This window comes from Xiphophorus maculatus, chromosome 6 (genome assembly GCF_002775205.1).
Source record: "Xiphophorus maculatus strain JP 163 A chromosome 6, X_maculatus-5.0-male, whole genome shotgun sequence".
NCBI lineage: Eukaryota > Metazoa > Chordata > Actinopteri > Cyprinodontiformes > Poeciliidae > Xiphophorus > Xiphophorus maculatus.
The window spans coordinates 3,786,171-3,803,174 of record NC_036448.1 but is presented as its reverse complement, the minus strand read 5'-3'; the positions used below and the strand labels follow the sequence as shown (position 1 = coordinate 3,803,174).

The 17,004-nt window shown below is 42.4% G+C and overlaps 1 protein-coding gene across 1 annotated transcript in view; it reads left to right on the top strand.

Annotated features, from left to right (window-relative positions):
• Window positions 1-16,421, top strand: part of LOC102226142 (ephrin type-B receptor 3-like) — a 67,135-nt gene extending 50,714 nt beyond the window's left edge. The window contains exons 12-15 of the mRNA XM_014470017.2: window positions 3,398-3,613; window positions 5,608-5,757; window positions 8,683-8,876; window positions 13,294-16,421. Coding sequence (XP_014325503.1) covers window positions 3,398-3,613; window positions 5,608-5,757; window positions 8,683-8,876; window positions 13,294-13,405 — 672 coding nt within the window. The 3' untranslated portion in view covers window positions 13,406-16,421. The remainder of the gene's footprint in view (window positions 1-3,397; window positions 3,614-5,607; window positions 5,758-8,682; window positions 8,877-13,293) is intronic.
• The last annotated feature ends 583 nt before the right edge of the window (window positions 16,422-17,004 follow it).

The following is a 17,004-nucleotide window of genomic DNA, read 5'->3' as shown; positions in this document are numbered from 1 at the left end:
AAGGAGCTGAGTGGGGGAGTCGCGGGGGAGGGAAAGTCTGTGAAGCGGAAGCTCAGAAGCTTGAAAACTAAAACTGAGGAGGAGCTGCATCTGGAAGGCGGAGCTAGGTCCACCCAGGCGATTTGCACAGCTGAATGGATTAAGATTTCTCAAAAATGCATAAAGGAATCAAAGCAGCTTTCAAGGTATGATTTTGATGAAGGAATAACATAACATGATATGAAGCTAAAAAAGGTCAGTGGGGAGAGAGTTCCAACTCTTATTGGGGGCCTTAGGTGGCAAACAAGAAATGTCCAATGGATGTTTTAGATTTTGAAACTATACAATCCCCACTACCAGAGGCTATAGGGTCAAAGGTCAAAGAGAGCTTCGAAATGCTAAAAATTGATAACATTTTCATAGGGGAAAAGGTTTGTATTTGCTGATGACGCCATTTTATGTGTATCTTGTCCAAAACATTTAGTTGTCTGATCACACAATGAGATGACAGACTTCAATGCAGAAGAGGGGAGCTGTGATCATGATCATTTTACACTAAGAAAAATGCTACAAAATCATATCATTCATATATGATAAAGCAGCTCATAAGACAGATTTGTTTTGACCCTGACACACACCCTGGATGTGACGGAAAAACTTCATGTTTCTATCAAAAATGATTCCAACATATTCATTTCCTTTGACTACTTGAACAGTTTCATATTTTATGCATACTTCAAAGGTGCTGTTATACATCATACAGAATTTGTATTGAAAGGAAATCTACAAAGCAGTGAATTATTTATGCAGTTCATTAAGTGAAGTGGTCCAAAAAAAAGGAAAAATAATCAAAGATAATAGTGATTAAAGTTTTGTTTTACTTCATAAAATGTTATGTCCTGTTTTATTGGTTGTTAATCAGTCTCACTATCCAGTTATGTATAGTTATGTAGAATTATACATAGTTATGTATAGCTTCACATGTTCACAAAGGAAGATCATTAGTGGCACGCTGCTGTTAACTGTATAAAACATCATCAGCTTCTGTGTAATTAACAACCCAATTACAAACATGATGACAGGTAACGTTTTTTAAGACTGTTAAAGTCCCCTTTAGTTTTCACCCTGTTAGTTTCACTCTCAGATACCAACTAATCAGGATTTATACTTTATGAGAATGCCAATAGTTATACACTACGGGTAACATTTTAATGGCTTATGTCCCTTTTCATAAAACCTTGCTTGTGTAAAAAAAAAAAACTGAAACAATTGATTTAATAAGCTACATCATCAAAACAGTGTGTGATTTTACTACTAATCAAAGGCAACTCTAAACAGGTGAGGTTTTTAGTCTGGACTTAAAAGAAGTCAGATTTCTGGAAGTTTTTTTTTTTTCCAGATTTGTGGTTCATAGAAGCTGAATGCTTCTTCTCTACGTTTGGTTCTGGTTGTGGTTCTGGGTGGTGTAGAGTAGGCCAAAACCAGGAGACCCAAGTTGATGCAACAACAGATTTTTGATGTATTTTGGTGCTGAGCCCTTCAGTGATTTATAAAGTAGCAGAAATATTTTAAAGTCTTTTCTCTGAGCTACAGTGGAAGGACAAATACAACTGCTTACAAGAGATTCTGTCCTATAAGAAGGACCTTAAACCACAGGAACAGCATGTTGGGAGGTGTTCAGGTAAATCTGGACCCGTTTCAAACCATACCTCCAATCCACAGAAGGTTCGTGGATGAAGTGATGGATTAGGGCAGATGCTTTGTACGGCAGCAGATTAGGGTGATCTGCTGCGATGCTAAAGAGAACAGCTAAGGGAAGAAGAAAAGCTAACCTGAAACTGTTGGATAATGTAAATGTCTTATTCAAATGGATATCATTCTGCTTATTACCATGTCTTTATTTGAAAACCTGTTCTTGGAAATTACAGTCAGTAGTTGTAGCGCCATGTCTAAACACGTTTTTTTTGTGCATCACCAGTCATTTCATCAACCAAATGGATGTTACTACTGTTGAAAACGAAGAAGACGGCAGGAAGTGGTAGACGAACGATGGCAACTTATATGAACAAACATCCACATGATTTGAACTGCATTTCTTGTTTAATGGAAGCAGCGCAATTGTGAAGTTGTTCATTTTTCTACATTAGCGGAATATTGACAGTTTTCCTCACATTCATAATGGAAACGCAGCTTCAGTCAGATATCGCATAAACAACAGAGAAAAACCTCCTGCCTGCTCCCTGCGCGCCTCTCTCCTGCCAGTGTCACTCAGCCGGTGACTCAGGGGAACTTAGAGTTCTACTCTAATGAGGAAACTACTGCGCACACACACACACACACACACTTATTTACTGTCCGAGTCAGTCACTCACGGGAAATTCTCAACTCTGGCTTCCCAGAAGACCTACTTTCTGAGCTTTCCGGACATGTGCACATGCAGAACTTTCACAGACGCCCTGAAATAACACACATGCATACACAGGACTTTCTGAAGGCCTGCAGTGAATCATGGCTGTTTATACATCCATCCATCCCGGCCTGTTCGCCTGTCGAACTCCACCGGAGTGTGCAGACTACAAAGCGAGCGTGTTTACCGTTTCTGCCATGTCACATCTGTGCGTGCGTTCCTGCTTTTCTCACAGCTGAGTGAAAGAAGGCAACGATTATGCACCACAATATTTTCTCCAGTTTCTCTTCCCGGTTTTATTAGATATTCAGGTCATGAGAGAAGAAACTTCTCCCCGTTTTTTTTTTTTTAATTGTCTATTGACGTTCCATCGACTCTCTCCGGCTCTCGCATCGTCAGGGGGTCACGAGTCTTCACAGGTCGGACCGATCATTTATTATAATCTCCACTTTGTGACATGGTTCACTAATGTGGAGAATTGTGAAATGAACCCTGAAAGCCCCACAATCTTAAGATTTCTTTCATGCTTCTTTAATGGTAACAAAAAGGGGGGCAAATAAAAAAAGAAGCTGCGAATCAAGGACTTTTTGGTGCTAGATGCAATTGGAAGGCGGTTTCGCTTTAATGTGTTGTTGTTTTGATGTCGATGAGAAATCCGCCTCGGTAGCGGCCGTGCGTCTGCGACGGACGAGCGTTTGTGTGTGTGTGTGTGTCAGTTTGTTTTATGTTGTTTTTGTCAAAGCGGTATTAAGACACAAGCGGCTTCGGTGCAGCAATAAAGTGTGTAATTAATCTACTAATTGGGCAGCGTGTGTGAAAAGGTCAGCTGTCAGTGAGCGTCAGCAGCAGCTGCGACGCATCATGACAGATGTCACGTTTGTGTGGCTCCAGTGACTGATCGGCTCCCCTCCGGTGTTGTCTCTCATACTCCTCCTATATTTCCATAATCATCGCATCCTATCCCTTCCTCGCCGCCCGTCCTGAATCTGAATCTCTGGCTCTTATCTGCAGCTCAACGACGGGCGCTTCACCATGACGCAGCTGGTCGGGATGCTGCGCGGCATCGCCGCCGGGATGAAGTACCTGTCAGACATGAACTACGTGCACCGAGACCTCGCCGCACGGAACATCCTGGTCAACAGCAACCTGGTCTGCAAAGTCTCCGACTTCGGCCTCTCGCGCTTCCTCGATGACACATCCGCTGACCCCACGTACACGAGCTCCCTGGTCAGTCAGATTTATGTTCTCTTTAGTCTAACTCTTACCGTTTCTTGCTAGAGCCACAAACTTGCTTGTTTTAGATTTTATGTCACATACCAAAGCAAAGTAGTTCATAGTGGTGAAGTAGAAGGAAACTGGTTTTCATATTTTTTTACCACTTTGACTAGAGGTACACCAATCTGATATTAATATCGGTATTGGTTCTGATATCAAAAAAAACATCTAGATTGTAGTATTGTGGCACTTTAATCAAACTCCAGTTCGTTTGCCTAGAAAGTCTGGTTCTCTTGGGGAGCTGTGAATGCAAAGTCGAACTCTGGTTCTTTGGTACAGCGCCACCACAGGCGAGGAGGGGAATGGGTTTTTCAAAATGGTTTGGTTGTTTGACGCAGTGAAAGAGAAACACGGCAGTAGAAATGTAACAAATGTTGCAATTTTGGTTGCCAACTGAACCGAGTCTAAAGGACTATTAGGAGTGATAACATCCTGTCAGTTGTTGGCAGATTGGTCCAGCTGAGCTGTGGATCTCTGCAGCTCCTCTATAATTACCATGAACCTCTTGGCTGCTTCTCTAATTAATGCCTGGTTTGCCAGTTCAGGTGGTCGGCCATGTCTTGTTTGGTAGATGTGCCATACTCACTCTGCTTTCAGATGACCGATGGAACTGCTTTAAACTTCTTCACAGTTTGATCCCTGACTCATCTGCTGTGTTGCTTGGTCTCAGTGACACATTTATACGTTTATACATTTCTGCGTACAAATGTATAAACGTATTTGTACGTAGAAGAAATGACACACAGGGAGACTTGATTTACTGTTAAGGTGACTTCTGAAAGAAAACTCGTGTTGAGAATTTTATTTGGGCAATAAGCCATGTACACGCATAGCCAGCTCTTCTATTAAAACGTTCCGGAAAAGTTTTTATCCACATGAACTCGGACAAATACGTCCATGGGGGTTGTTTTAACATGCCAAAACCATAGGGGGCAGCGTAGCACACAGCTAAATCCTATGCCAGCCAATCGGATCGCTGCAATAGAACCAATATTTCCTGCTACAAATTAAACACGGTTCCAGGACATCCATTTTTGTGAACAGATATGTAGGTGGAACTGCTTTTAAATAGAGTATTAGAACATAAAGTTAATAAAACACAAGATGATGTTGATTGGGAATAACAGAGTAAATATGTGGACATATTGGCGCATTATTTGTCGCCGACTGTAATCTCTGCTCTGTTTTCACATGTACACTCGCAAACACAAATACAGAGTTTTTTCAAATCTCATCAAATATGTAATCATGTTTAGTGATACTAGTTGAAGTGTTTGTGTGGATGAATGCAAAAAACACATAAAATGTATTCATTTTCCCAGATATACAGTTACATGTGGACCAAGCCTTAGAGTATAGGGCACAATATAAATTGGTATTGGTATAAAAAGAAAACAAAAATATGTTGAAACGTGAATTATTTTTCCCTCATTTCCTAGTTATTTCCTACTGTGAGGTTTTTGGTTGTGTCCTCTTATTAAAATGTAGAAACACTGAATCAGTCATACAGAGAAACGCACATTTGTCTTCAGGATATTTCCTTCAAGGACCAACAAAGTTTAAACCGTTGAGAGTCTCAGAGAAAACGAGACTGAAAAAAACAAGTACACAAGTTGCTTTTTATAGTCACGTACACAAAATCACACTTCCCTTCCAGAACTTACCATCTCAAACATCAGCGTACATAAAAAAGGAAGATACAGTCTGGATCATTTTGCATCCGTGACCTTTCAACACAACAGTTCGACCAAAGGTCAAGATGATAAAAACACGTCTCAAAAATACCCTTCCATAAGTTCCTTTTTCCAGTAAATACAAAGAAGTCAGTGGTGTGTGAAGACTTGCGGGCCACTATGTTTCTGTACTTCTCTGTTGTTTTTATATTGCCGTGCATTCTATAGTAGCGATGTGTGTGTGTGTGTGCGTGGGTGTGTGTGCGTGAGCAGGGAGGAAAGATTCCCATTCGGTGGACGGCGCCAGAAGCCATCGCCTTCAGGAAGTTCACCTCAGCCAGCGACGTGTGGAGCTACGGCATCGTCATGTGGGAGGTGGTGTCCTACGGAGAGAGGCCTTACTGGGACATGAGCAACCAGGACGTGAGTTGGCCGCGCCGCCTCCCCGAAACACACGCACCTGCGCCGCAAATTCCTTTTGCAAAGAGTTTTACGACTAAAGTTTAGTGGGGGGCCGGCTGGGAGTTCCTCTGAGCGGCTGTGGCTTTGATTTCCAGAGTGACACGTCGGACCCCGGCTCTGTTCTGGAGTCTTTATCTCCTCTCTGCAGATGCCGGTGCAGCTGTGTGCCTGTGTTCTACCCTCTTTTTTTTTTTTGTACTACCTTATTTACAGCTCAAGCCCGGCACACACCCTACAAATCCATACTGCAAAGCCTCTCCTCCTCACACTCACAAAGGCATTCTCAGGAAAAGCTTTTTTTTTTTTTTAACGGGCCTTGTTACCTGTCGGCTATCTGCTCTGCACAGACACTGGAGCTGCAGCGCCGAGCTTTGTAGGAAAGAAAACAGAAATCTCTGGGTTCCTCCTCGCTGAGCAAAGTGCCGAAGCGGTGCGTACTGTACACCTCCACGCAACTCTCCGAGGACTACCGGCTCTGTATCGCGCTTCAAAAAAGAGACGTGTAACACTGATACCAATAAAGCAAGGGGGAGGGGGGGAAGGCAACCAAAATGAAAAATGGCATTAATGTATGTATAACTTTCACAACAAAACCCTAACGCAGTAATGAAAAGCATCAAAGCAGAGGCTCTCCATTGTTCCCCGTAGCCTTTGTGCCTCAGCCGTTGCTCAATAAGCAACAGAGTCAACAAATACGAGATATAAACAGAGGTACTCGCCGGCTGGAGGCACCACACAAAATCAAAGGACAAGCAGCGGGAGGAGAGGAGCGCAGCAGAACTGCTTTATTGTTCCCAAATGCCAGTTTTTTTATTGTTGCGGGGAGCTGGAAGCCCATACAGAGCTTATGGAGGTAAATGCAGTTGCTAGGCGAAATCTAATCAATGAGCCAACGCGCTCTTCCTTCACTTATTGTTTTCTGCGTCAGTCACAGGCAGTTCTGAAGTGACAACATTTGGGATTCGTTTTTTTTTAAGAGTTTGGCGGAGCCGCTGAAAGGAAGGATGGAATATTTGACAGCGCAAACTGAGCAGCTGTCAAACGCAGGACATAATACAGAAAGTGGCGATTATCTTACTAGAACGCCAACAGACACTAAACAAAGAGTCTTTATGTGGTTACTCAGAACTACATGGTTGAACATGATGGGGTTTATTTTAGCTTGTAGCTAAGGAATGGGGAGTTTGTTTTTTTAAAGTTGAAATGCTTTGTTTGACACCCCTAAAACCGTAAAAGAAATGATAGGTTATGGATTGATGGTTCTCAGACTTTAAAATAAGTACCTCCTCACTTACTACTTAAGATTTCAAAGTACCACAATGTTGTCGAGGACGGTGGCCCAGAAGGGTTAGCAAAATGCAAGAGCCACAGCGTAACGTCAAAGGCCACAACGGAAGTTATGCTTTGAAGTTATTAAATTCTGTTTTACATTAAAATTGAATGTTGCTAGCAAGTTTAGCATACCTTCAGTTTTAGCATAACCTGTATTGTTGCTTTTTGTTGTGTTGTGGCTACTTGTTGTGTCTTTTTGTTGTTTTTTTGTGGCTTTTCTTGCGTTGTGGCTTCTTCTTCTTGTGTTCAGTCTCACCTGTGAAGCTTGCATGCATTTAGTCAGCAGAAAATTCCCCTTCAAAGGTTGATGCCAAATGCACAGTAGGTACAAAAACCCCTGAATCAGATCACAGGCTGAAGTAGATAAACAAAGACGCTTATGTTTAAGGTAGACTTGCTGTTCTCCTCCTGTTTTGAATTATTGATCTTCTCGGGGACAAAAGGGGCAGAAAAACTGCATTGGTATCCTGGTGAGTCTTGGCTTTACTTTTCTTTTCAGTTCAGTTTATTTCCCCTTCTTTTCTCAGTTGGTAGTTGTCAAACCAGTGCATTATCGGTCCCCAAGGGTCTTTAATCAAAAATCTGAATCTCTGTGTGAAACGCTGGGATCCGACGGACACAAGTGTCAGCGAGGTCCAGGTGGAACGTGTCTGCATCTCATCTGGACAAACCGCTTCCTCCGTCTCTGGAGGCTGCCATATTTCACAAGAGGTTTTACTCACAAAAAAATCATTCTGAAATTATGACATCTTTGTGCATGAGGGGGTGAATGATTTTGACGTCCGACTCACAGTCCAACAAAATAAATAAAAAAATCTGCCTCATCCAGACCAACCAGAATTTACCTTGTAAATGATCCTGTATTTACAGGCGTCATAAATGCCTGAAATGTGTAAATATTTAATCTTAAAGACGATTCTTTCGATGTCTAAAATAGATTTATTATAAGTTCAAACAGACGTTTTTTTTTAAAGTTAAGATCGACAAGCGTAAAACAAAAAAGTAGACTAAGCTCAGAACCCACCAATTACTAACAACAGCTGTACTGGATGAGCTACGCATCATCACCCTTTCCCTTCACAGCCGATGCATAGACTCAGTCCAGGACTTTTCACTTGTTTGTTGCCGTTAGAATTAATTGCCTTTTGAAAATAATAATACAGATTTATCGTCTGTCTTGGAGCCATCATGTCCGCGCTGCATCATCTGTATTCTAAGAGCAAGTCGATGATCCAGGCAGGTGATGCCACTTCATCAAAATGAAGTTCTAACTCAAAAATTACAATTCGTGCAGAAGAACAGAGATTTGTCTCTGATCAAAGATAAACTGAACTTTGTGCTCAGGTGTTCATTTTCAGTGTTCTTGTCTGTTAATATTTAATTGTGGGGAATTGCTCCCTGATGTTCAGAGTGATAAACTGCCGCAGTTCGAATAAACACTTAACCAGCCTCTGCGTTCTGCAGCCACATTGAACTCAGCGGACCTTGAACATACAATGTTTATGTCATTTAGCTTAAAATTATTGTACTTATGAGTGATTTTCCTTCTGCCAGGTAATGACGGCAGTAGAGCAGGACTACCGGCTGCCCCCGCCCATGGACTGTCCCATGGTGCTGCACCAGCTGATGCTGGAGTGCTGGATGAAGGAGAGAAACCTGAGGCCTAAGTTCTCGCGCATCGTCAGCACCCTGGACAAGCTGCTCCGCAACGCCGCGAGCCTCAAGGTGGTGACCAGCAGCTACTCAGGGTGAGTCAGACGTGTAGGTTTGATTGGACCAGAGCTGCTCAGATCGACACCCAACACCCTTGGTGTTCAGAGCAACTCGATGATCGGCTAGCTGCGTTTCCATTGGCCTTAAAATTGCTCAAATTGGAATTCCAAAAATACATTTGCTTAGTAAAAACAAAGTAATTTTGAAAAAAAAAGCTCTAGTTTTTCAATAAAAAGTTTGTGCGCTGGATGTTAGTACTAGAGGAAGCGATAAAGGAGATGACGGGAAGTGGTAGGAGGAGGATGATGGCGCACGGTGTGTTTTTTTTTTGTGTTTATTCAGTGTGATTTTAATTACGTTTCTTATTTAGTGGAAACAGTAATTGTGAAATTGTGTTTTTTCAACATTAGTGGAATATCAACAAACCTTTGCGCACATTTTGTAACGGGAACGCAGCTACTGTTGTCGGGGTGAAGGTCTGCGATGAAGCGAGTTATGTTGATGTAGGAAAAATAAACATATGTAGATATGGAAAAACTGTGGTTGTCCTGCGTTATGTCATGTAAAAAGTCTTAAATCAATCTTTAATTTCTGCAACTTAATTTTAAAAAATCTGACCTCTAATTTGAGCACATGAGCGTGAAACACATTCTGTGTCTATTGGTACTCTTGAAATCCAAATATCTAGAAGCTTCCATGTCATAAACTATCTTTTAGTTGTTGGCTATTAGACTGGAGAAGAACCCATATTCATGTTCCCATCAGCGCACTGAGCAGGATTTAACGGAAGGTAATAAAAATATCCAAAGCTCACCAGTAGAGTGATCAACTTGGGAAACCATTAGATTCCGATTTTGGCCAATCCTGATTTTTTTTTTTCGCCAAAAAGTTGCAAAATATAGCAACCTATTTTATATGAAGTTCTTGACAGTGGGATCAACGTTAGCGGTGCTGGTACAGATGTGACCTGGTTGGCGGGTCTGTCGGTCAGCCCTCGCTCACAGCAGAGCCAAAAGTGGTTCATTTTCTGACCTTTGCGGACTCTTATGCAATATTAATCCATCACCAATCTCCTACTTACCTGGGATAGATGCCAAAAATGTTTTTCTTTTTTTTTATTGTTCTACCTCCACAAATATGAATGCTGAGCTAGCTAAACTCCACTATGGCTTTAACTGGAAGCACGTGCTTTGATCAGATGAAACTTGGATTTTACAACAAAAAAACCCACCTCCTGTCCCTTGTTATCGACGGTAGAAGATCTGTAATCCTGTGGGTCTGTTTCTCCTGCAAAAACCCAGGGATCCTTATTAGAATGCAGAGCATCATAAACTCTTACCAGGGGAGATTTTTTTTTTTAAATCGAATGAACTCTGCCAGTAAACTGAAAATGAATCATTGTTGGGGGTGCACAGTTGAAAATTGCAGTGACGACATCGATCGTGAACAACTCGCACTTTTCTCTCTGTGCTCTTGTTCCCCCCCATCAACTTCTCCTCTTCATTTTTACCGAAATCTATACCAGTTGAGGACAGAAAAGTCTAACTGCCAAGATGTATTATTGATACAGAGTTTGAATAAATGATACTGGAAATATTATTCAGCCCTTTGTGACTCCATTGGAAACGGTGATGTCTATTGTGATTCAACATACTGTGAAGCTCGATCTGGTCCAAAACAGAACACCGAGCGTTCCTTCAGACACAAAATCAATGTTCCTCCAAGGTCGTCCAAGTTGCCATGATTCTGGACCAGAGGTCTGTGAATTGCCTAAGGACCAGTAGAATGATCTCCTACTGCCAGAAGCAAATCATTTAAAGCAGCAATAGATTTCACCGTTTTCTCCACTATATAATTGTACTGAACTAAAGTTTGGATTTTTCTAAAAAAAAACCAAACATTTGCTGTGATATTATACTATTGTGATATTATACTGCATTTAAAGCTGCTTTATGTAAACTTTGCAAACTTTTTTTTTTTTTACAAATTTGTTGAAAATGTCTTTATGTCGTGACAGTATAATCGGTGTAAAAAAAGAAGTTCCTTTGTTTTCTCCCAGTGCCAACTGGGTCTTAGCGCTGTCAATCACCTCTATGTGTGGCGCTGCTCATCCTCCCTTCTCCTCGCCTTGCTCCCTGCCACACTGCAGCGAGCGTAGCATGTTGTGACTGTGAAGGCTAGTTAGCATAGCCACCAAATGACGGCAGATAAACGATTTTCCTGTAACGGTGAGATTGTTTTCTCTCCGATCCACACATTTAGCAGCAGCTACATGAGGATGACTGACAGCACTATGACCCACCTCTTGGCTCTGATTGGTTGTTTTTCTCCAGACGGTAACAGCAGCTCAGGTAGGAGGTGAAGGAGTTTGATCTTTTCACGGATTATCTTTCACAACATGGTGACAGTTTAAACAAGTAAAAAACAATTTTTTATGTAACTTAAATCCTGCCGCTTTAATTTAATGCTTCTAACATCTGTACTACCAACCTTTGTACATTGAATGAAGGTGTTTGAAAAGGTGCGACGAGGCATTGACTTTTAGTGCTGCATTTGTTTTAAAATGCTTTTTAAAACCTGACGTTTCCCCAAACGGATGTCCGTCTTTAGGTTACCCCACCGCCATTCTTAATCATTCGTCTGCTCTGACGGTTGTCACTTTACAATAAAAGGCAACGTGTTTGTAAATGGAGGCAACTTTGCTACTGTTTGCTACTTTGCTACACAAAAAAAAACAATCACTGTCCTCGTTCTTTTTCTTTTTTTTCCCTCCATCAGCACTCCAAATGGTCTGGAGGTTATTCCATGACGGAAGCAGAAAATAAAGCAGTAATGCATTTTCCTTCTTCCTCGTGTGAAATTGTCTTCGGTATTGTATATGACTGGCGCTCAGCGCAAGATAAAGATTGCTGCTCTGGAGACGGGCAGCGCTGCGCCTCTGGGTTGCTGGAATAAGATGTCACAGAAAAAAATAAAATAAAAAAAATAATGTCTGGCCTGAAGAGAAGCACAACAAGGTGCGTGCTTGTTGGCTCTGCTTTGTTTTATACTCCGTGTTGACTCGATAGGATACCTCTTTGCGCTGAAGGGCCTTTTTGCTGCCAGACGGATGTCTGCCTCTGAGTCTCTGACACTTCTCGGTGGAAGTGGAGATGTGATGTCGTAGGTAGCTGTGCTCGCCCCCAGGTGTTGGATTTTTTTTTGTTTTGTTTAGGGGTTTTTTTCAGCTTTCTCCTTCTGAGTTTTTGCCGACTTGGAACGCTCCGGCATGCCGACGTGTTTGTTCTGAATTTTGTTAGCCTGGAATTCAAGTCAACAACATTAGCGGTGTTCTTAGCGGGTGCTCAGAACACCGGATCGGCTGGTGATGTATAATGAATCAAACGCGGATCTTCAGCACTGTCTACGCCGCCGGGCTGGCTGGCTGACAGACAGACAGACGCATACAGCAGAATTCACACATTCAGTTTCCAGGTGCGGGTACCGGCTCCTTGGCTCACAGTTTTCGCTCCAACACGGAGTCCCCCGAGGGCATTTCCTGTGCCAGGATTTGGGCTCAGCGAAGCTAATTGTGTGTGGAAATGTAATGGCTGACCTCGCTTTAATTCCCCTTCCACTTGGCTGGATGCTGGAATGTAGGTGATAGGACAGAAAGCGGCACACGGGGTGCTGATGTGGAAAAGCAGGAGGTGATGAAGTGTGAGTAATAAGGGAGATTGAGGAGAAGCTAAAAGAGAGGAATGTGTTTAATTAGGTTGCTAATGAGCTTTTTAATGCATCAGGGGAGGGCGCGCCCGGCGAACGCGACGGGCGGGAAGGAGGAGAACGCGCGCGCACGCTCCTGTTTGCGTTGTGTTACTCGTTCCGCTGTGGCTGTGTGCCGATGACATGCCGATGATTAATTTATGGCCTCATCTGTATGCGGCGGCGGCAAGTGATGGATGGGGAGAGGAGAAGAATCATGTTGTCAGAGCGATGATTTAGAGAGCGTCTGCGTCGCCATTGGCTGCTGGACGATGGCACGGCCAGATAAAGGGGATGCAGAGAGGGGATATGAGATGCGGCGCTATCTGCTTCAGCATCTCCAGCCACACAGGCCTTCAAAACAAGGACACTGGCCGGGGAACAAAGGACACTCAGGCGCTGGTGTCCCAAAGATAGCCAAGAAATATGTTGAAGTTTTATTAAAAACTGAAAACGTGATGAATAGATTCTGGAGCTGTTTACAACAGTCGAGGCTTCAGATCAGCACTTTTTACGGTTTATTCCCACGATGCAGTGTTTTATTATTTGCAATCGTAGGATCTAAGAGTGAGGAACTCTGCAGAATTGAGCTCCTCTGACGCAAAGGTGGCTTAGACCTCAATCCGGCTTCAAAAGAAAGACTCGGACTCGCGGTGGCTTTGGCGTCTCAGAACTCGATGCTGACCTGTGTGCCGTTTGTCTTGGCAGGGATCTGCTGCGGCTGGGAGGAACGCTGCCGGGACACAACAGGAAGAGTCCGGAAGACAGTCAGGAAATCATCCGGCAACAGATGAGCCAGACTCTTCCCATCAGAGTGTGAACTGCTGCAACGCATACAGAAGGAGATTAAAATAAAAAATAAATAAAAAAAACTACCTATGAACTCTGACGAGGAGAATCCGATGTACAAAGTCTAAAAAAAAAAAAAGAAAGAGGGCGGGAATCAAAGATGACAGCAATGAAAGCGGACCGGTTCGAAGACTTCCTTCCCACTGGAGACTTAACGTCTGTATAAAGACAACTTCCCATTGCGGTGTGTGTGTTCATTACTTGACACTTGTGGATTTGTGACTATTGACATGAAGCCAAACTTCTTAATGGACCCTCTCAGGTTGTGTTTGCATGCCTGCATGTGTTCTCTTTTCTTTTTTTTCCCCTGTTTCTTTCCGCTGGTTGGGAATCAGTATTTCCTTCTCGCCGCCTCACCGAGGAAAGGCGAGCTCGCAAACAAACGTCGAAATGACGCAACAGTGCCAAGATGAAGCAAACCCAACCTTCAATACAGCTTGACATCCGCATCAATCTGCTCGACCGTTTTTTTTTTTCTTTTGTAGTTTGTTTAATCCCAACCAAATACGTTCCTTAAAGTTATTTTTGGCGATGAGAAAAAAAAAAAGAAGAAACTTTTCATCCTCTTCCTCTTAAATACCGTCTTCCACAGAAACGTACTGGGAGATCCGTGTTTTACGAATCTGTACAAAGCGTCCGAGTCTTCACCCTCTCCCAAACCCCCCCGCGTCTCTCCGGGTTGGAGGCGAGACGTAGCTGACACTGTGCGGGACACGTCATGTGCATGCCAAAGTGGAAACTCCGTCATGAGAAACGTACTTACCAAGTTCCACATTCGCTGTTGCTTCGGTGGCATTCTGCTGTTTCGGGCTTTAACGCCCGCGTTTTCTTAACCTTCCTTGACTCATAAAATGCATTGTTTTGAATGCCAAGTTATTACCTGATACTGCTTTTTTTTTTTTTACTTGTGCTTAACTTTTTTATTACAAAGCTTGTTTGTTTGTTTTTTTTTTCTTCCCACATAGTAAGAAACCACACAGACGTGAATGAGTAAATTAAGGAAATGTTTGACTCAGACAGGCTAATTATCTTTAAAATCACTGAGCAGACTGTGTCAGGATCGATGTCCGGCTTCTTCCTGCCCCAAGCAGAGCTGCAGATTTTACTTGGAAAAAAAAAATTGGAGATTAGCAGGAACTTAAAACTGACTCAGAGGTAGGAAAAAAACAACAACCCTGCAGAACAAATCAGCCATTATTTCTTTAATTCCTAATCAGTGTTTTCCTAGGAACGCCAACTGTCAGTGCAGTTTCTATCTAAACCAACTGCCTGTATATAACACCATGTTTGTATTAGACCAAACCACTGAGCAGTTACAGCTATCCGACCTGACTTTGGCCCTTTGCGGGGCCCTCACTTATCTGCTTGTTGTTATGTTTTCATAAAGCAAACGAATGAGGGAATTTGACGGTCACTACCAGGGATGTCCCGAAACCGATCCGAGTCGTTTCGGAAAACGCCTAAATTGAACGACTCCTCATATTGTTTTATAAAGTATTGCACTCGGGATCATTTTCAGAAACGTTTCCATCCACGTGAACCCAAACAAATCCTCCCTTGAGCGTTTTTTTTTAAACATGCCAAACCAATAGGGGGCAGTGTAGCACAAAGCTGGAACCTATGCCAGTCAATCAGATTGCTTCAAAACTAACACGACTTCCTGTCAGGAATTAAACACGGCACCAAGTGGCTCATTTGTGTCGACAGATGGAAAAGTTGAACTACTTTTAAACAATGTGTTAGAATATAACGTTAATAAAACACCAAGACGATGTCGACTGGGAATCTTGTCAAAGCGGATATATTGGCACATTACTTGTCCTCGACTAAATTTGCGAGACCCCAACTCTCTGTTTTCCTTTGTACACACATGCAAACACAGTTTTCTCAAATCTGCACTTTGATCAGAGTTTTAATAAATAATTGTTCTTAGTGATTAAACTGAGTTTTTGTGTGGTTGAAAGGCTAAAACCAAAATGTACTTTTTTCCCCCTATATCTGGCTACATGTGGACTCCACCTAAATTTAGTGAATTTTAATCCATTTTTACATTAAGTCCATATATACAGAAATTAAAATTATACATGCTATAGCTAACATTGTTGCAACTGTGTGATGTTCCATTACTCCGACAGAACTAGCTGTTATGACTAATGTCATTGTACATTTCTGCATCAATTTTTAGACTTCATACAGTTAAACTGCTTTTTATACTGAAGTTTATCAAAATGAAAATGTCATCAGATTCTGTCTGGTGGAAATCTGCGCAGCTTCATTGTTTCTATGATCTGACTCGAAATAAGGAGTTACTTACTAGCCTACTAGCTTAGCGTTAGCATGCTTACTCTGGTTTTAAAAAAAAAAGGTTTTGCTGATAATTTGGCTTGTAACATATTTTATTGCATTTCTAGTTGACTGGTTGCAGATAAAACTTGAAAGAGGTCGTTCTTGCTTTTGGGACAGTTGGGCAAATCTAAGTCATATGACTAACAAAATATGACTGACAGACCAGGAGCTGCAGCAGCCAATACAGTCTCTATCACTGTGAACTTCATTAGTTGGGGTAAAAAAAATAAAAAATACTATGACTTTCAGGAAGGGTAGATTTGTGACAGGTGTGGCGTCTACTATGATTTCCATGGAGGAAATGTGTTTACAAAAGAAACAACTGGACAGCTAGCTAGAGCTAAAAATCACAGACAAGAGGCCTGAAATGCCAATAGCAACAATAAAAAAAAAAGCCCAAACCAATACCTGGGATCGGATCGGGACATCCTTAGTCTGTCCGTGTCTGAAGCTAAAGAGAATCTCGCCGCGAAAGAAGAAAACGTGTCTGTGAGGGCAGAGTTTTCCTGTGCAGTTAAAGGTGTACTAGATTGCAAAAAAAAAAGAAAAAAAAAAGAAAATGTGAGAAAACCAGAACAAAAATAAGCATCTCTCTTTCAGTATTTTTACGATAATCATATGCAAATAAATTATTAAATACATCTCTGGTATTCTCTTTGATTCCTCAGCGGGTTCACTGGGCCGAAGGTTCCAGGTCTCCTCTGATGCAACCGTGGGGATGAAACGAGGGGAATCGCGAGTGTGTTTTACCTCCTCAGTCGGAATATCACAGCAGCTCTGAGTGAACTCATTAAGATTTAAGATTAATCAAAGCCTGGACCGGCGTTGCTCGCCAATTAGCGAGACCGCAGGACTGCTGTGGGGATTTCAGTCTCCGCCGCTGCTGGAGAGGCTTCAAGGAGGCAAAGTTATTCTGGCTTTTTCACCAAGCGCCGGTGTTGTTTGGCTTTAATCTGCCGAGCAGGACGCGGAGCGGAGCGGTCCGGCTGAGCGGAGCCGTCACCCTGTGTCTGCATTGACTGAGCAGGCTTGGCCACTGAGAGGCTCCTGGGGCTCTCGTGCGTCGAGGAGCAGACTCCCACACTATCGGACGTACGAATCCAAAATCCAACATCGAAGCTCATATTTTAAACTTTGATCGTGTCTAATTAAAGGTATTAGTTATGCTTTAATCAATTCAGCAATATATCTGCAAGAAACATAGAATATTTAATATATGGTCAT